Source organism: Thermobia domestica, chromosome 10 (genome assembly GCF_964235325.1).
Source record: "Thermobia domestica chromosome 10, izTheDome1.hap1.1, whole genome shotgun sequence".
NCBI lineage: Eukaryota > Metazoa > Arthropoda > Insecta > Zygentoma > Lepismatidae > Thermobia > Thermobia domestica.
Genome location: NC_137463.1, coordinates 130,379,958 through 130,401,897, shown reverse-complemented (window position 1 = coordinate 130,401,897; position 21,940 = coordinate 130,379,958). Strand labels below are relative to the sequence as shown.

Here is a 21,940-nt window from a genome sequence, read left to right as displayed (position 1 = left end):
AATTAAGCACTAACTTTTAGCATACGATTTAAAATTAGTATGGATATAAGTCAGGCCAGGTTCACGGACTTCCTAATATTTGATTAACTGTGCACTATTATTTCAGTTATATTACTTTACAATTATGAGAGAGCCCATAAATTTGGCTTATTAAAATTAGTATTGTGTTGTGAATGACATTTATGCTCATTTCGGTATAAATATTTGTTAAAATAGTTCTACCAATACGGCTTCCAGAAGTCTAGTAAAAGGATAAGCCATAAGTCTCGCGATATTTTAGTACATAATATATCTGTATTAACTCAAAGTATAGCTCTTCGTGTTGGACTGCCTGCAGTCACCTTCCCGCCAGTCTTCGATTCCATGTCGATATCACTTTTTATCCTTAGGGGCAAAGAAGTGAGTCTCAGATGTTTCCACCTCCTTTTTCTTAGCCAAACGTAGTGTTTTCAAGAAGGGCGCTATGGACCGAAAAAGATAATGATGTGAAAGATCAAGGTCAAGAGTGTATGCCGGATGTGACTACAGCTTGAAGCCACCTAGGTCCTGACTTTTTGTTGATTTTCGAGCAGAACTGGTTTCCAGTTATCTTATTACAGCAGGACATGCTTTCAGTTCAGCAATGGCGGATATTTTTGGCGTAGTAAGCATACATCCGAGAAAGATCGGTACGACCGTTCGGAACGAACTCGAACTGAATTACCCTCTCGAAGTTTTGGTAGTTCCACCATATATAGAGCAGTGCTTTATGCTCGAAATGGCCCTGTTTTCCTGAAGTTGGCTCTTGCTCAAACACTTTTTTTTTTTTTTTTTTTTGCACATTCGGATTTCGGAGAAATACCCACTTTTCATCGTATGTGGCATTCTGTTTCAGAAAACACACATTACATGGATTTTACAGCAGTTTTCAGCACACATCCACTCTCCTATGCACCTGAGCTGAGATCAGCTCATGTGGCACAATGTGACAGATTATGATGGTTTTCCCGAGTTCGTGAAAGTGACACACTACAGTTAACTGAAACATGTCGAGTTGGTTTAACAATCCTCCTGTGCTAGTAAATGGATCTTTTTTCCAATGACGTGTCTTATAACTTCACAATCTTTTACCCTTGAGCGTTCAGACCTTGGCTGATTTAGATATTTCAACCCGAACGAAATTTCTGGAACCAACAAGTTGCTGTGCTATGGTTCACTGCAGTTTCTCTTCTCGCATGTCAAATGTTTAGGGTTACTGCCGCAGCGTTATGCCCAAGTTCGAACTCATGCAATAAGAGTTCACGTATCAAACGTTGTTGAACATTCCTAATCACTGCCAATAAAAACTGACTGAAGATATTGACAAACTGGCGGCCTTCGTGTTAAATAGTCCTCTTGCTATACTACCTCTTGGACCAGTATGACCTTGTACTAACGGTTGATTATAGTGTATACACGCACCTGCTATTTCGGCTGTGGAAATATTGCGAGATTCACTCACTATTGTATATAAATTTACGAAACGTGATAAGCTTTTCGCGAATGGAGAGAGACGTGAAAACCATTCCGAGAATCGAGACAAAGCGAAAAAGAATCTATCTTTAATCGAGACAAGACTCCTGAAAACTTACGAGATGAGATGAGACGAGAAAGATTTATTTTGTTGGCAACACTGAGAAAAACAGATCTACTGATCAAGAAAACATGAAAAGCAGAATGAAAATGGTCTACCATTATTTGTGTTTTACATTCTTGAATTCTCTTTTTGTCATAGTATGATCTAATTTATTGAGATTCGATTTTCTATCATGCATATTTTTTGTAAATTTGCTTGTACTCAGGCCCGCAACTAGGGTTTGTATCACCCGGGGCAAATAAGAAGTTTGGCATCCCTTGAACATATACATATTACACTTTTATGCGCCCGAGGCATGTACCCTGCTTGACACACTCCACTAGTTCTGGCCCAGCTTATACCTCGCTGCTTATTAGGAAGTAAGAGAAAGCCATGTCTTGAGATTAGCATTATATACTCAATTTATTACTCTTATTTAGAATTTACTTTCTTACTCTTAATAAGTGTAATTTAAGACTAAAACACCTTCACACATTACCACATTTATCTACTACTAACACTAATGTTACTATTACTTCTACTGCAACTACTATTACTACTACTATCATTAATAACAATAATAGATAAATAATTAGACTTTAGTAGTATTTTATAATTATTAATAAAACGTACGTTTAAGTAGTAGCAGTGGCGTATTTAAGGGGGCTTCCGGGATTAACCCCCCCTAAATTTTATTTAATATTTTAAAATATAGGAAATATCTTGCAGAATTTTCACATTTCCAGGAATAAAGTTAGCAAAGTCTTCAACAAAGCAAAATCGTGAATACGCCACTGAGTAGTAGTATAGAATGTAAACGCTCCTATTAAGTTATGTCATCTACATTCTTGTTTCCACTGAAAACTCCACATATAATAAGCATAATATTACGTATGTTAAATAAGCAAGACTAAAAAATATGATTAGGGAGTTGGCAACGTTGATGCACAACTGAAGTTTCTAACAAGGGAAGGGGAAGGCATATGGAGACCCACTGATCCCAGAGCTCGGAGAATGAAACCAAAACTTCTTTTAAATGTCACATTTAAGGAAGATGAAAAATATTAAAACACAATCTAAAGAAGATCCTGTAAAATGATGGGTACCAGGTAAATGTGTAAGAATGATATTGAAATATCTGAAAGAATTGTGTAGTTATGAAAATATTCTCAAGATTCCAACATTCACGCAAACAATTCTTATATCTTTACCCGTACATGCACGCTTACCAAACACACTATTGATCTTCAATGACACCGCATAGAGTCAAATTTAACCCTAATCTTTTCAGAGTCCATGTAATCTGTAGCATCATTTCGGCCTTCAGAGGGACAATTGCTCCCCTCCCTTAGTCTTGCTCCTATCCCTCTCTGTCAGCAAACCTGAAATTACGCTACTGCTGGTAACATATTTGTTTAGTCTCACTTTCAAACAAAATTAAGTGACTTCGTTACAGCAATTCTTCTTACAGTCAGAAGAATTGCTGAGGCGAAGTATTGATATTGTACACTTGTCAGCGAAAGTAAATATCATCTCATAGTCTTAAATTTACTAGATCTCCAAACCGCTGTACTAGAACTTCAGATTTTGTGTTAGTGTTCTCCTTGAGCAACAAGATGTGAATTAAATAGGTTTTCTCGAAATTCGAACTCTAGAGAGAGGAAAAGAAGGTTTGCATATTTTTTCGTAGTTCATCTGATCTCATACATTGTTGGTCGTAGGAACTTAAAATTTTGTATAAATTTGCTCCTTAAACATTAAGGAGGGGTTGATGATAAGATAAAGTACCGGTATTATAAAATGTTACCGCTACGGGAAAAATAAAACTTGTTTCCTTGAACCTGACCTTTTTTTTCCGACGTTTATCACATCCACAAAACTTTCGGCGTGGAAACTCAAAATCATGTGCAAATGTTTTCCCTGTTCCACAGCCAGATGATGAGAGAAAATTTTACAAAATGCGACTCTCGCGAAAGATAGGGACTTAAAACCTTTCTTGTTTATCATAATCCATTGTAATTCTGAACTGTTGAACGTACAAACTTGAAGTTTACAAATGTTTTTCTTGAATCTTAGACTGATGAAAGAATGTGACCCATACAAAAGGAAAGCGAACCTGGACATCTTTTCGGCGCTTACAACATCTCCGAAGTTATTGGGGGTACGAACTTGATTTTGTTAAAATGACTTCTTGAGCCTATGCTAAGAGTAAGATAAAGTTTTACGAATGGAGTCGGGGCGGGGCTGAGGGCACGGTGGTAGAGCGCTTACCTCCGGGGCGTGGATCCCTGGTTTGATCCCTGGTCAAATAAGTTTGTGGCGGACAACATCATGTGTGTGTTTTCTCGTAGTACTCCCGTTTCCTCCCATATTCACATTCCGCCAATACTTTCATCCTTCACATGCCTAAATCATCCATGTCCCGTAGCCTAAACATATAATTCGTGGAACGTTAAACTTAAAGATTTCATTTCATTTTTACGATTAGAATCAGAAAGGAAAAAAATTTGGACCTTTTCTCTCCATTCACTAGATCTCTGGGACTGTTTTGTATAGAAAATTGCAATTTTGTGCAGATATTTTTCTTAGGCACTAATAAGTAAGACGAGATTTTGTGAAATGTAATATCTAAAATGCATAAAAAAAACCTTAAGCATGTTTCCGCTCTTGGAAGTTGAAATTTTGTACTAATATTCTGCAATATATACTAAATTATGAGTAACGTGGAATTTTGAGAAGTTCTGTTCCGAAAAGTACATAGGGAGATTAAAGTTCCTATTATTACTTCCAATTTCTTTCAAGACGTAGTATAAAGGACCGAAATTTGTACTTTTTTTTATAAATTTTGATATACGGAATATGAATATTACATAGAAGTCGATTTGGCTAGGTTTCGAGATAGGGAAAAGAGATTTCGAGGTGACTTTCGGAAAAATAAAATTTGTTCAAATTTTGACAATACACATACACGGGTGCCTTTGGAAGGATGCGTATCAATTAAAGATTTTGCCTAACAGTTTCCATGAGTTAGAACGAATCCACCACTTTGGGATTCAAGAAGGCTTCATTCGGTCTTAGGGTATGGAAAGTTCCTTAGAGCCGATTCGAACACGCATCAAACACTATTCTGAAACAAGAAAATGATTGTATGTATAGGGATGATATTTATGCACAGGCATGTGTACTGAAATTTCATAGAAACATTTCGTACCCAAAACCTAAATTGTGTTAGGGAATGCTTAACTCAGGAGTGGGAGGCGACGAAAACGAAGGAATATGAACTTTGGACTTGAATATAATTTAAAACTACTAGCCATACAATAGAGGCGTCATGTTTCTCTCCGAGATCTGTCAACAGCTCTGTCCATAAATGCACATTTCCGAACCATTCACTTGATTTCCCAAACTGCAAAACGAATGCTTTGCGATTTTGATATAGTATTGTGAAGATATATGAATTTATATATATTATGAGTTACCTTTATTTCGAAGATTGGGGCATTTTATTTTAAATTGAGCTCGATGAAAAACATCATCGTGTGATTAATGTTGAAGTCACATTTCATTTTTTTTCTAAGTTCATTTATTCTACAAACAAGGAAATTTTCTTGCTGTCTGTCGTTTTATTCTTTCATGTGCAATTTCTTAATCAATAAAACAGCAGATTGTTTTCCTGTCCGCATTCCTGTCATCACATTACCAATGGTTTATCTATGTAGTCTGCACTTTTCACCGTTACAGAAGAAACTATCATTAAACTAGGAAATAACCCAGAGGGAACGTTAAACAAAATGGATTGGAAGAGTTTTGAAAAGGGTAGTAGAATTTGGATTTGAAACGAAGCAAGGTGTAGCAGCGCAAACTACGACTTTTGAGTTCTTTAAAAGTCATTCCTTGCTCTAGCCCTGAGGGCACATACTTTCCTAAACGTTGTTCAGTTGTTGATAACAATATATCGTCATTTACATCGTAACTTCAATCTTGACTAAGTCAACCACCGCAAGACACTAACTCCTCTGCTTGAGTCGCGCTGTATCTTAATATACATCCGCTTCACCGCTTGTTTGAAAGGAGAGATCTAGGAAACTTACGAATGGACGAAGGTCGACTCACCAAAAAGAAACCATGAGGGAAGGAACGCCGAGACCTGCGTGTAAGTACTAGTAGATTAACCAATCCTAATAGCTACTTCCCTTCACACCAATTTCAACCCTTTTAACATCACAATCTGTCTCTTTTTTGGAAGTGTTCAGTTTTATTTATATATACAATCCAGGTCAGATCCCGTATTTTATGCTCTATTAAATGCCGAATTTAGAAAATCCTGGGCACAACTTGTCAATTCTGATATCCTCAATGTACAATTTGTTCGCGCGTCATCTGAACTTTTGGACTGACAAGGGGCGACTGCACAATATCGTCCAAGTTCGTACTTATTTTCACGTTAGACAACTATTGAAGAAGTATCGAAATTTAATCGCAGAAACAAGTATCTCTACATAATATGGTCCACTATAATAATTCTTCTTTAAAATAAAGGAGATGAAAATGAACATTGATGAATTCCTTACCAAGAAGTAATCATACGTTTGTGGAAGTCGATATTTTAAATAAAGATAGCGAAAGATTTTCAGGGTAAGTTATGCTGAATATGGTTGCATAGCTATCCTACAGATTTTAAGAAAAATTGTATTATACTTAATTCTTACAAGCAACTGGTGAATATAATTTCTATCAAATGATTACGATTCAGTTTGTAGCACTATGTTTTGTCAGTAAAAGCCGAAATACAAAGGATGAAATTACAGAAGACAAGCAAAACATCACGGTGAGTATTTGCTACAATGAGATTTTGTAGCATTGTATACGAACATTTGTGCTCTGTTAGTATTATACTGAATAAACATCGTATGAGACGGTCTTTCTGAAGAATATAGGTAAGAAACTTCAAGAATTTGTAAGGTGTGCATCACACGTAGAGGCACAAACTACAAATAGAAAGAGCTTCTAGTCATCATATCTGCACAACGCTGTGTAGATGCTGGAGGCGTTGGCTGATGTCTTTAGTTGCATGTTGTGTGTAGTACTGTGTAGTGCATGAAGATGGGAATTGCTGCGCAAACGACATGTCCATACGATGTTGGGCAAACATATTAAAATGCATAGTGTACATCATTTTCTCGACGAAGGTATCAGTCGGAGAACAATATAAAGTGTGTTTGCAAGATACGAAAAGAATATTGTCCCTGGAAATTAGAAATCGGGAAGAACACCACTTTTGTCCAACGAAAGCTTCATGAATTAAAGAAAGCATCAGGAAATCGGATTGGAGTTAGGTGCTTGTAAAGTAGAATCCAAATTCGGAGTGTCGAAGATCACTATCTGCCTCGGATTGAAGAAATTTGGTCTGAAGAGATATCGTCGCAATATGAAGCCCCAATATACCGCCAAACAATTCCAAGAAATTTTAAAAAATGGTGCACTGCGGCAAACAGTGCCGAAGGGTGATATTGTCAATATGAACGACGAGCAGTACTTTCCACTTGCAAACAGTAATGATGTCACAAACCAGAGATTTTACAATGCGGACAAGTCAACACATCGTGAGTGTAAAATAAATCCTGAAATCAAAATATAAGCAAAAGTCTTAGCATGGTGCGCGATAACCGGAAAAGGTATCTCCAGCTTTTCCGTGCAAACTTGAAAAGGATTAGCTGTGAACACGGACGTGTATATTTCAAACTGTCTGCCAAAAGTCGTGCTTTTGTCAAGCAAACATCATTAGCATGCCACAAATCATACTTTGGTCGAATCCTGTAATATGCTAGAAAAATATTGGATTTGTTGACTGCTAAAACATACCGGTTGTGCCAAAGTATGTGAATGTACCAAAGGTGCCGGACCTTGTCTAGTTAAGAGGATATGGACTTCATGATGGTGATCGGATGCTAAGGATGGGACGCAACGTCACTTGAACAGTTACAATGACGGATTCTGTATTGTGCTAAAACCTAACATAAACCTTTTCCAGCGCATGATGGCCGGCGTTTGTAACAAGCTGTGGCAAAACTCTGTCTATAAAAAGAAGTCCTGAGTGAGTGAGTGACTGACTGACTAACTGATCAACGCCCAGGTCAAACTACTCAATATAGACATTTGGAATTACGACTTTGCATAGTATTTGTGACATAAGGTCAAGGGACGATTTTTGGGAATTCGACACGGAAGGCAAAATAGGGGTGATAATTGAATTGTTACAGCAAAATGTTCATATCTTCGAATCTATGAAGGACAAAGAAATGACATTTGAAATATGGAGATCTCATTTTAATATAATTAGATACCTGTTTTTCCGTCATTTGATATTTCACCTAGAAGGGAAGAAGAGGTGGGAAGAAAAAATGATAGGAGCTACAATCGTTGTAATAAGATGGCCATATATCGAATTCCTCTAAAGTTAATATTTTGGTTAGTAAAATTGGTATTTTGGTATTTAATTTAAAATAAGTAAAGACGTGTTTAAGCTTTTTCTGATGTTTCCCTTCGAAGGAATGAGAAAAGTGAGAAGATAGGATGGGGTTGCAATTGTTATAATAATACGGCCATATCTTGAAATTTCTTATGATTAGAGACATGTTAGTATATAAAACTTGGCATATCAATTTCTTAATTAAAACAAGTGGGCTATGTCAACGCATTTCCGAAAATTTTGCTTTTATTCGAGAGAAGGAGCCAATTTCTATTTATTTTTTAATATATGAAAAGGACTTCGAAGTTGTCAGTCTCAACATAACGTGAAAACGTACGAACCATTTGAAATGCGAATTTTGAACACAGTTTGCACTTGGGCCGACATAGATTTTTAATATTTAACTTTGATTGAAATGAGTATTCTAAGGGCGAAAAGGGTTAAATTTTTTCGCAAATAATAATGCCATAAAGGATTTGTGATATAAGGTATCCTTAAAGAAGGATTTTTGAAAATTTCACGGGATAGGGGGAAATAGGGATGGTTTTCCTTCCTGCCTTTCTTTCTTCCTTTCTAAGGGAAATATTTAAAAAACGGTGTCTAATAATTTTAAATGGGAAGTCTATATATCAAATTTCATGTGTCTTCCCTTCCGGGATTCAGGGGTAGGAACATCATCTTCTCTATACATAAAAGAGATCCTGATAAGATCAAATAAATATAATATAATGGACAAAAGAAACAACGAACTAATTATAATTTAAGGGAGAAGACCATTAGAACTGAAGGCTATAGTGTATGAAGACGGTGCCTCGAAAGAGGATGAAATGAAATGAAACTATATATTTAACAGAGCTATATCTGACTTTCAATTCATCTTACCCAATAGTTTAATCCACTAAAATGGAATTCACAAAGCATTATTTAGTTTCAAGTAAGTACTTCGTAAGTACTTACTACTCCATAGTTTCAACAGTTACATTAATTTCTACTCTGAAATATATCTACCTTTCCTGATACAAATCTTCTAGACAAAGTAATTAGTACCTTTATATGATGCGCCATAATGCTAAATTATTTTTAAAAATCTATTCATATGCCTCATCCTATATGTGGGTTATTTTGCATCGAAAAATAAAGAACGAACCTTTGTCTCCAGTTTCTATGTCGGCTACCAGATCGTTTGTACTGGAATTTGGACTCCCCTTCTCTCATACTTCGCTGGTATTTCTTCATCTTCACCCAAGAACGACCAGCTGCGTCGAAAGTACACCACACTGTTATCAGGACACTCACCAAGACACACCAGTTGCAGATGACAATACCTGAAATGACAAAGAAAAATTTACATCTTATTGGAGTTTCCGCTTTAGTATTCAGGACTTTATAATATTGTTATACATTTCCATAAATTTATCAACACATATTTAATAAGTACTGCTTGACACAGCCGAAAAAAGTAGAAGAAACATATCCAAGTTTGATGGCTACTATGATATTTCCGTAATTTATATAAAACAACGATGTTATAAATTTAGAATATATATTCTATCTAACAATAGATGTGACTATATTCTATCTAAAATTAGACTGACAAACAAATTTAGCCACAGGCTATGGAAATTAATAGATACAGATTTTCAATATGAAGTAGAACTGCCTTCATACTTGTTTTAGAAGAATCTACGAACAGTCGCCATTCGTCAGGATTATGTTCATGTCCTAGGGAATGCAACAATAAGTTCACATCATTGCAGAAAATCAGACTGTCCGATTGGGAGAAAAAGCCTTCAAATTATGTTCGTCTTTATCGGAAAGTACATATTCTGATGTCTTTATACAAAATATTTTAAACTTTCAGTTTCGATGCCAATAACTCAGCCTGCTTTTTTGACAAATAAAGGCACGTACCAGATCATTTAATTCCGATTAGTTGATACGGGAGGTTCGTTCGTTCCTTGAAAACTTAGTTCGTTTCTTTCTTCACCATCTGAGAACACGTTACATACACCTACATCTATTTCTTCCTCTTCTTCCTTTAAGTTCCATTTGTCAGGTATCACTAGAATGGAAAGTCCTTCACTGTGGAGCACTGGACGTATTGCCGATGCAATGTTGAAAAGACGATAATATTTTTTGTTTTAACTGTTATCCCTGCAATTTGAGTCATACAGAAGTAATAGTCTGTAGATTAGTACCGTGGTTCCCTCCACATCATGCTCACTGCGAATTTCATCTGATGCTTTCAACCACATGAACTACAGCAGACATGTAGCGTCCACGGCTTGTCCTGGTCACCTATCTTGCAACCAAATATAGCTCATCAGCTTTCTTATAAGCTGAGTTATTTTGCGTCTTTGAGACGGAAATGTTACCTCGCCGCAAATATAACAGAAGTTATATGGATCATTCACACATTTTCGAGGCATAGCGGCAAGAATTGCTTACTGATACATACTACAACCTTTACTGAAAGACGCTTGTATTTAACAAAACACAGTTTTGGATGCAAGGTACAACACACTTCATATAACACCACTTTACAGATACACTCCCATTACAATCAACCAATATTTTACCTAATATTTTTTTAAATACGTAATTTCATTCTCATCCGAAGATGAGCGGGCCGTAGAAGGTAAGGCCTCCTCTGGGACTATGATCATTTATTTATTGGTAGTATCATTGGGAGAAAGGTATCAAGATTTATTTATTTATTGATATATTTATCTGGTTTGACATACAGAAGGTGACCTGAGCATTTCATGTAGTTTACATGATGAAATAAAGTGCATTAACAGAACACAAGAATATATGATGTTAGTTGCGATAAGGGCATTAATCTTCTGCCCTGGGGCTACTCAGAGCGGGTTCAAAGACTTGTAGTTAGAAAACGAAGGAGTTCATCGATGATATCAATGTGCAATGCATGAATGGATGGGGATGATATATACGAGAACAGGGGATATAGTGTGCGGTGGCCTGATCATGTTCATGAACAGCAAGAAGATGATCTAACGGTAACGGTATAGCTGGAGTCTGTTCTAAGAGTTCATGGAGAATCGAATGAGCGTCTGCTATACAGCGTGTAATATAATGAGAGCGAAGGCTGTACAGCTGTGGTACGAGTGTATTATAGATGTGCGGCGTCCGTGGTGGTGAGGAATAAGTAATGCGTAAAACATGGTGTTCCATGTCTTGTAGTTTATCATAAGACTTCTGTGGAGCGGATAATTAGCCCACATGTCTATGTATAAGAGCAGACGAACGAATACTTTATATGTATAAAGAATGATATTGGTGTTAAGATGCCAGATAGTGCCTTTTAAACTCCGTAACAAGTTGATCCGGCGACGAATATTAGCTTGTAAATTGGAGAGCTGGGCGTTTCAAGAGAGATGTTTATCGAAAGTTACACCATGGTACTTCACGCTATTTTGTAAAGATACAGGTTAACCTACCAACGTAAGATGTAAACGCTCTGGATTTCGTACTTAGCAGTACTTGTTTCTTTTAAGTCCAAATAACATCATTTGTGTTTTAGATGAATTTAATTTAAGCTTCCATTTGAGACACCAACTGCGGACGAAATCAACAAAATTGCCTTACTCAGTTTTACAAAAATATAACACACAAAGGATTAGGAGAGATTCCCAAAAGCTGAGTAACAATGAATTACGAATTACCAGTCGCCGTAGCTAGGGGGCGAGAGAGGCGGTCGCCCCGGCCGCTAATAGCAAGGGGGACGCCGAACGAGCAAGAAGAAAGAAAAGGTGTCGAACAAGAGTAAACGACGCGGCGCCCCCTAAAGGAATTGGCACCCAATTAAATCAATATTGTTGTCGGTTTTCAAAGAAATACATTTGTTAAAAATTGTCTTGCTCGCTCCGCTCGCAACCCAAAGTTTTTAATAGCAGTTACAACAATTTTTACTTATTATTTAAAGAAAGCTTTGTTAATGGCAATGTGATGTACAAGGTGTCGAGTAATGACTTATAGTGTACTTAGGAGAGTTTTCAAAATCAGACACGGTCAAAGTTTAAAATACGTGTTCAGCGTTGTGATAGTGATGAGTTTGCTTAGTTACTGGAATCACGTTTTTCCTAACCAATTTCAGAACTTAACCCAACGAATTTCGTCTTTTTCAAAGACTAATCACTGCCAGTGACTTTTTTTATTTCATAGACATATGAAATACTTTCAATTTGAAGAAATTTATTGGAATCATTTCTCCATCAACTACTTGTATCGCCAGGATATGCTTTCTGTGGATACGTGTAACTTGTGCTCTGTTTTATCTATCTACATACAGATAAAACATATCCTTCCTATCTACATACAGACATAAACCTTATGAATTTTCTTTATATTTTACATTTTTTTTACCGTAAAAGAAATAACTAACTAACTCTATGGCATATAGAAGCCAGAGGTTCAATGCCACATTCATAAAACCTCTCCAATGACTTCTCTCTTCACCCAACAGAATCCAGTTTCTACTTTGTATTCCTATTTCTGCGAGATTCATCTTAATTTTATCTTTCCATCTGCGTCTAGGTCTTCCTAATGCACGTTTTCCGATTGTATTTCCAGTCAAAACTTTCAAAGCGTTCCTGCTTTCTTTCATTTTCGCAACAAGATCTGCCTACCTGAGTCTCCTAGACTTGATTACTCTAACAATGTTTCATAAAGGGTGTACATTATGCAGTTCCTCATTATGAAGTTTCCGCCATTTCCGATTCCCGTTCCCCTTGGGTCCGAATATTCGTCTTAGGACTTTATTTTCAAATATTTTCAGTTTGCGTTCTTTCCTTAAAGTAGGCGAATATGTTTCGCAACAATAAAGAACAAGCATGATTATCGTTCTATATTTTTGAACTTCAAATTCCTCGACAGAATTTGCGACGACAAAAATTTTGAACTGAATAATAACACGAATTCTCAGCTTTCAATCGAAATTTAATTTCATCGTGAATATGATTTTAGTCTGTTAATATTGATCCTAGATACTTGAAAGTATTTACTTTGTTGAAAATGTTATTTGATAGTTTGACGCATCCATAATTTGCAGTATTACGATCCCAATGAACTTCTATGTATTTAGTGGTTTTTTTTTTGCATTTACTACTAAACCTGCAAACATTTAAAAATGTATCTGCATTTCTTTCTATTGTTCTTCTACTGCCTCCTATCAGATTTACATAATCAGCATACACTATAACCTGGTAAATACCATTCAGTTCTAGGCCCTGGTTGCTATATTTGATTTTCCTTATAATGTACTCCAGAATAAAGTTGAATAATAATGTCGACAATGCATCTCTTTGTTTCAGGCCATTCGCAACGAGGAAGCTCGTGACAAGAGGTTTCCTACTCGGACTTTACTTTGGGATTGGTTTAAACAGACCTCAATTAACCTAATTAGCTTTTCTCGGTATTTAAAATTCTGCAAAAATGTTGTATAATATTTATCTCCTAATAGAATCATAAGCCTTTCGAAAATCAATATAATTGATGCACCGGGGTATTGTATTTCCATTTCGTTTCGAGTATTTGTCGAATGGTAAATATCAGGTCCATAGTAGATTGATTTTCTCTAAATCCACACTGATAATCTCCAATAATTTCAACCGCATATGGGATCATTCTTCCTAATAAAATGTTGAGAGGATTTTATACGATATCGGCACAACTGAAATGTCTCGAAAATTATTACAATCTGCTTTGTCGCCTTTGTTGGTTGGAACAATGATTCATTCTTTCTACTCTTGTGGTTATTCCTCCTTGTTCCAGATAAGGAGAATGAGTCTATGTATCTTGTTCCACAATTTTTCTCTCTAGCTAAAATTAACTCAGCTAGAATTTCGTCTACAGCCGGAGATTTGTGTTTCTTTAATTTCCTTATACCAATTTCTACTACTGTTCGGCTGGGCTCTGAAATTTATGGTTCTGCTATGCATTTTCCTCTGCGTGTTAAGCAAATTGTCAAAGAAGTCTTTCTATCTATTCAAGATGCTATCTGTATCAGTAAGAATTGTTCCGTCGTTTCTACTGTATACGCACGATGTTGATACCCTTTCCTAAATTCGTTGATGCCCTTGAACATGTCTCGATGTTTTTTCTTTTACTACTATGTTTAATTTCATTCATTTAAGCTTTCAAAAAATCGCGTTTCTCTCTTCTAAACATTTCGGAAGTTTCCCGTCTGATGTCAACGAAATTTAGTGTAGTTATATCGTTCGTAGTTTGTAGCCAACGTAGTTTCGCCTATTTTTCCTTCTCCGTTAGCTTGGTACATTCTTGATCGAACCATGATTTGTTTCTACGTATTTCCGCGTGCCCCAATTTTACTCTTGCTGAAATTTTAATGCTATCCATAATTTGAACCCAAGTATCCTCAACATTATTGCTCGCAAACCCTCCCAGATAAATCTTTAAGTTCTGCCTGCGAAAATAGATCAGGCTTCTTGTCTTCTGCAATAGCTTCAAATTCGTCTGTATTCTGATCATCATCTTCCTCAGAACTTTGGCTAGTATCCTCTAATGTTCCCGGAAATGTTGTAACAGGTATTTCTGAGCAATGCAAAGCAGGGTGTCTTGCTGGAGGTAGATTTGAATAAACAATTTGCTTTTTAATTTTTGTATGTTGCATGAACAAAAATAACAGTCATCAGTATGATTTCGGGATTGTCTTCAGATCATAGACACTCAAAACGAAAAGGTTGTTTTGTGCACTTTAACTGGATAACACACTTTGTGGGGAGCACAGGATTTATCTTAATCACCTAGTTTTACACCAAAATAAGCGAAATACACTTTTTGACAAAGTCTGTTCTGTTCTGTTGATGTTTCTTTACTATATATTCTCCTCAAATGTAACAAAACGAATCTGATGCATTTCGACAACCCCTTGGAATCATTTAGACCATTTCACAAACACTATGGAGAGTTTATAGCACACATCAAGCAGCGTTTGCATTCAAAGTCAATTCACCCGTAACTTAGGTATACTTATAAACAAATAAACTAACAATCCTATGATAAGGAATTGCGTTATTTACGTTAGAATTTCACAAATTTTATTTTAACAAAGAATGGTGCCTGAATTTTGCTTAACAAAAGTAAATTTAATTATATCAAATATATGCGTTTCCTATACGTTTACCTTTTAAATTTGAAACTATATTATCAGTAGTCTTCCTGCCATTTAGCGAGAACGAATTTAATGTACTCTCTACTCAACATTAAGAGAAAGAGCCAAAGCGTATAGCAAGATGTGAGTTTGTGAAACAATTTTACGTGATAGAGTTTTTTCGATTATTCCATTGAAATCAGCACCCCGAAGTCTATAAGAATCAGTTAGTAGTTTCTAATCACATTTTCCATCGCAGGCTAGTGTAAATTGTTACAGCCTTAATCTCGACTCTGAAAGGTTTGAATTATTCATTTTAATTTTTGACACTTTGTTCGTAATTTTGTATCAGTATTATCCACTACGACGTATTTGTTTAAGAGTACATACTTCTTCTATTTGTAAAAAAAAATTTTTTTTTTGCTCTTTGAATCCATATATTTTTTTAAAATTGTAACTGAAAATACATCATTGCTCCATTTTTTTTTCAAATCACACTACAATTTAGAACTATGAGATTTACTTTACAAAGGAGTAAAATGAGCAACAAGGCTGCAAACTCGGACCACTAGCTACGGATATATACTTAAACAAAAAATCTAGTAATTTGGTATCCATTTTTAAATATGGCAACCAAACGACCATGATCTGGATCATGTGACCAATTTTTATACTCGTGCAGGTGTTTAACAAGCCCCACAACAAAACTTAGGAGACATAAAACTTTGCAGTTATATTACTAGAAACTATAAACGGCAGAAAAGCTATTTTTGTAACAATTAAAATCATACATACTATTAGTTTTCCTTTAATATATATATATATATATATATATATATATATATATATATATATATATATATATATATATATATATATATATATATATATATATATATATATATATATATATAGCCTAGTTTTAAATTAAATCCAGCTTGTTGTATTCCGTTATAAAGCTTATTAAATTATGCTTCTTTTTTATGTCTTATTAAAACGTTAAATAATTAGCCATTTTCGAGAAAATTACGAAAATAGAATAAAATTTCATCTTCAATTCTACTCTTTCCGATTTTCCGGGAAAAGGACACAGATTTCGCGAAAAGTGCAAGAATACAAAATTGTAAAGTACGATTTTCTTTTCTTTAAAAAAAATATCAAAAGCAGCCCATAAATGTCCGAGTTATGAACGTTTAAAGAAGGTCATGATGCGCCATGTTGAATTCAATATGACGACTAAAAGACCACGAACCATATCACGTGACCAAAAGAAATTTACTCTCCTTTAAGTGGGTAATAAAACCCAGCAGTCAAAATGACAAATTTGACAAATTTTACTTACAATAAAACTGCACACGTGACATGGGCTAGCGCCCGCACTGTTTATATCGTCATCCTTGTCTTATGTTGGGGGATGTAATTTAAAACAAAGTATCAAACCACCAACCCTTAAGAGTAATAAAAGAAAGTCTATCATTAACAAGTTCAACCCATTTAATTGCTGATATTAAAAGAATCGAAATAAAAATGCTCTTTGCGTGGTCACATACAGAATAAAATTACAAAAGTTTACAATTATTACTGGAAACTAATCTGTTACCCATTTCGAACATTTTTAAAGCACATATTGTAGTTTCTAATGTATTGAAATTTCATTTCTTATCGATAGTTTGAAACGTTACAAGTAGTTGTATTGTAAATTTCGGTAACTGTTCTTCAAGTGGATTTGTATACAACCAAATGTAGCTTTGTCAAGTTTAACAAAAATTCTAAAACATGTCTCTTGAAAACAGCTCTTATTTGTAAAAGAATACATAATGATAGATTTTGGCTGTTGCAATGGTCTGCCCAAGCAACTTAATAAAAATTCAGTGTAGTATAACAATAGCTGCTGCTTTTCTTATAAGTAAAAAATAAAAAAAAAGAAAAGAAAAATTCTTGGTGTGTTCAGTGTAGGGGCGCCGAAATCTCTAGCTGGGGCTCTGCGGATTACTTACTATAAAGTGCTTTTATATCCTGTTTTAGGACATCATATATTGTGTTTATCAAAATGTAGTAAAGTTATGTTACTGTGATAAAGTATGGGCAAAACAATTTTCATATATTCTTTATTTGGTCTGCCATCTGCTGGGAATTTGTAGCGTTGTGTAAAATTACAGTTTTAATATAAACGTAAATGTAAATTACAAAAAACTGGATCCTAATGGGAAACCTCTGATGACGGATTTGAATTTAGCACATCAATATCTATAAGTAACAGGTGTCAGTGCGTCTGTAACAAAAGCACTGTTTTCAAGGGTAATTAATAGGAATTGATTCTATCTTCCAGTATAGGATTCAGTGTTGCCACAGTCCTCGCTCTGGAGCGGGCTGAAAAATAGTACCAAATTGAAACAAAAAGGGCTGAATTCATTATTTTATACCAGTGCAATATATGGCTCTATAATACGAAATTAAAAGAGGTAGAGTTCTAGAACACTCCTTCCCTCCCTCTTCCAAGAGTCAAAATCAAGAAAGTGCTCTTTTCAAAATTATTTTTTAAAAACATCCAAATAAGAGGACCCCGAACAATCGTGGAAGTAGATTAAACTTTCTCGCACGTAGGAAGTATAACAGAGGCCGTAAATTCATAGGGAAAACAGCTATGATATTCGGTATGTATTGTAAGGAAACCAAACGCGCCTCTATTACACAGTGACCAAAAAACCAAAACGGTATTATGGCCATATATAAAAATATATAAAACAAGGAACAAATCAATCATCTCTGTGTGTAAACAGTTATGTTATAATAAAATATTAAAATATAAATTATTGCACCTTATTCTTGTTAATTTCACGACTGAAGGAGCACAATAGACACACAAAGTTTGTAGCGTTATGCGATGCAACGTCACACATTGATTGCTCAACAGCATTTTTTAAGAGACCAAAACACAAGTAACGTGAAATGTATGAAAAGTTTTACTGACACTTTTGAAAATGTGACAAATATTTGTTAAATGGTGCTGAATTAGGTAGAATTGTACCGACGTTTTCACAAAAGGGTCTGAAAGTACCAGCGTGGTACCAACGGGCCGATGAATGACAAAAAGGGCTGAATTTGGTACAATTGTACCAAGTGTGGCAACAGTGATAGGATTTCTTTCAAGAACCATGTATATCCAACAATTTTGTTTCTAGGAATTATAATTATTGTTTATTATTATCTTTGCGACACAAAATTGTTATTATTAACATTTATTTCTATATTAGTGTGCGGCGTCTCGCTTGAATATTCGGCACAGTTTTGTTGAATTTATTAGTTATAGTTAACATTCTCTGACACTTTTACTTTTAGATTTTATCTATTTTGTTTTATTTTTATTACTATTTTTAGATATTTATGTTATTTATTTTTCTATTTTTTATTTTTAAAAATATTTAAAGATATATTTGATGAAAGTTTCATACCTTTTTATCTATTATAAATAATGCAATTCGTATTTTAGAAATTCTTTTATGAATGGCGTGTATTCACCATTGATCTCATCATGACGTAGACCTTCGCCGCTCACATTTTCATTGAATCTCAATTAGTTAATACTTCTAATTCATTCTGGTACTAGTACTATCCCAATGACTAGAATTAACGCAATAGTTGAGAAATGACGAAACAATAATTAATAAGGAATATTAGAATAGAAATAGCATTGAATAATATTCAGCATTTTACTTTTTCGTTGAAGAAGTATTTTAATAATATGAGGTAAGGTACTTCCGTTTCTTGAATGATGTCTACGCCAGGATTTCGCACTTAGATTTGCTTCAATGAGGGACATACTTTAAAAGCAGTACTACTTCTAAAGTTAGAATTCGAAAATCTACAATATTCATTTCTATTAGAACTTCCTCGTGGCTAGTAAGTTGGCGTACGCGTCATTATTGAGTAAAAGTCTTAGGAGAGGCATGTATAATGTACCACGTCAAAGTGGTGTTAGCTCTAACGTGTTATTTACTGATGATACAAACATTGGATGAGGTTAAGAAACAGAACGTGCGATACTAGTTGGATAGTAATACATATTGGTTTGACACATCCGCAGATGATCCAGGCAAGATCATGGTATGGTGTTCATGGGGAACTCGCGTTGTGCGGTCATTCTTCATCGACCGAACCCTAACGGTTCTAATAATATGGCTTATCAGCACATTATTAGAAGACGACATCTTGCCATGACTGCTTTCGGAGGAGGGGTCATTTCCTGAGTTTTTCAGACGATGGTACCTCAGTCCATTACAATATCTGTGTCCGTAAATTCCTCGATCAGCAGTTTCCTAATTAGATTGGTCGGCGATGTGCAGTGCAATGACTCCCTTGTCTTCTAACCTGAAACTACTTGTGGGGCCATGTGAAGTCTGTTGTGTATACGGTGAAAATTATGGATGTTCATTACCTCAAGAACAAACTGTGGACACATGTTTCAATATTACAGCTGAGACTTTTCGCAAGGTTTAGCGTGATTGGGAACTCAGAATACATCTGACAATCGACCTTAATGGGGAACACATTGAACACATCCTGTAATAGTTCGTAATTTTTGCCGTATGACTAAGCTCTTGTTGAAGATACAATAAAGAAATAATCATAACTTCGTAATGGTTAGTGCTAGTGCAAAAATAAAAGTGCCATTCAATTCCTACGAAAATTTGCTATTAAAATAACATACCACATACTTTGGTTTCCATTTAAAACAAGCCTAAAATTGAAGACGGCAGACGTCATTGCGATGTATTTTCAAACATTCCTTTCATCCATATTCCCCAAGCTGCATTGTTACTGTGTTATATTTTCAAGCGTTTACCACATGCTAGGGTTCCCATATTTTTGAAACATCCTTTGTTTTCCCTCTTTTAATTAAATTAAAAATATATACGAATACAACGAAGATGTCATTTTTAAAAGCCCTCTATTGTCTTTGGTGGTTAATAATGAAAAAATTATTTGCTACCAGCTGCGATTTAGGAAAAGGTCAAAGCCTCCCGGTGGGATAGGATACAATATCATTGTATCATGAAGGTTTATAGTTTATTGTCTATAATCCGAAAGAGTATAATATATGTCAGGGATAACAACATATGAGGAAATACTTTATAGTTTCCTTCGCTTGTATGTAACAGCTCTTCTGTCGCGAAGACAAAACACGTTCATCGACAGCATTGAAAAAATAAGAAAAAACACTTTCTACATTTTTCTTCTGAAGAGTTATTGCTTATCATATTGTAAGAGCAAACCAATAAAAGAAGGATAAACAAATTTTATCTCTTAACCATCATTTTATATAGAAGAGTTTTACAACCCTATTATTGGAAAGTTTCAAGCATCATAACACAACGTGCAATAGGAGCTCGTCAATAGACCAACAGCTGTAAATACTATCCTTGAGATTATCACATGACCTCATTTGAATATCCACGAAGAGCTGTTATAAAAATTCGGAACATACCTGTATTCTACAATTTTGTATTATTTTTTAAATATATATATATATATATATATATATATATATATATAAACTCTGGTCACGATTTACCATGTAATTTATTTAATATCAATGGTGTCAAGTTAAACTAAAATATGTACTTAGAATCTACAAATTGAAACCACTGTAGTTACAGATCACCGAAATTTAACGTAGACAGCCAGAAATCAACTGAAAATATATTGATATACGTTTGCGACAATTTCACGTTTTGATATACTTTATAAAATTTTAAAAAAATATTTTAAATTAATAACTGTTTAATTAGCTCACTCATGTTTCATTTTAGAAACTATGAACATGGTACGCATAATGACGTTATCCTCATAAATATTGCTAGAGTTAAAACTATAGCATATCTCACAAAAATCGTAAATAAGACAATTAAATACGAATAGTCGTATTCGAGCCCATGTTTAAGAAGTAATATCTGAATATTGTATCAAAATGCAGATTGTGCGTTATATTATAACTTGCATTACTCACATAATAACTGGGATTAATAATTTTCTTAAATATCGTGAAAGTACATTAATAAGATTAAATCTTTCTTTTCTTGTATCGTTTCAACTCTAAATGCCATCCTGGGATCGGACGTATGGCTACAAGCTATCAAGTTATTCAATTGATTATTTTAATTGCTTGTATTAAGTTCTTAAAATATAGAAGTTCGTAAACTAGAAGAGACTGACAAAAATATATAGAAACCGTCTCGCAAATAGATGCTAAATACAGAAGGAAGTATATGATATTCCAATAATTGAAATAATTATTTCTCGTATGACAAAAAATTAATGTAAAATGAAGCATAAGCTTAATACTCTCAAAAATATTTTGAAGAAATACTATTAGAGGTTTACCTTAAAGATTTAATAGATACACATCCAGGATATCCTTTTGGAGCCAACCCGAACTCCGAACTTGAAAACATTTGGTCCTTCTCGAGGTTGCCTGTTTGTGCTAATAAAATGTATTCTGATACAAAATGTCACTTATTATGTAAGGACAAGCAAACTCTTGTATTAAACCAGGGAAAGGCTGTGATCGACTAAACGGCTAACAGTTGGGTGATGTGTAATAAGGTTGACTCTAATCACCCTTATGACTTTCTACAGCAAACTATTCGGCTACAATGGACGCAAGTAATATAAGTAATACAAATTAGATATGATATTTCGTGCATTGAACCATGGAACCTACGACTGAAGCCAAATTAACTCTGAA

General features: G+C 34.8%; 1 protein-coding gene across 3 annotated transcripts in view; it reads right to left on the bottom strand.

Moving 5' to 3' along the window:
- inaE (inactivation no afterpotential E) overlaps positions 1 to 21,940 on the bottom strand; it is a 703,344-nt gene that overhangs the window by 153,965 nt on the left and 527,439 nt on the right. For all 3 annotated transcript variants that reach the window (XM_081728566.1, XM_081728568.1, XM_081728569.1), the window contains exon 4: positions 9,211 to 9,388. In XM_081728566.1, coding sequence (XP_081584692.1) covers positions 9,211 to 9,388 — 178 coding nt within the window. The remainder of the gene's footprint in view (positions 1 to 9,210; positions 9,389 to 21,940) is intronic.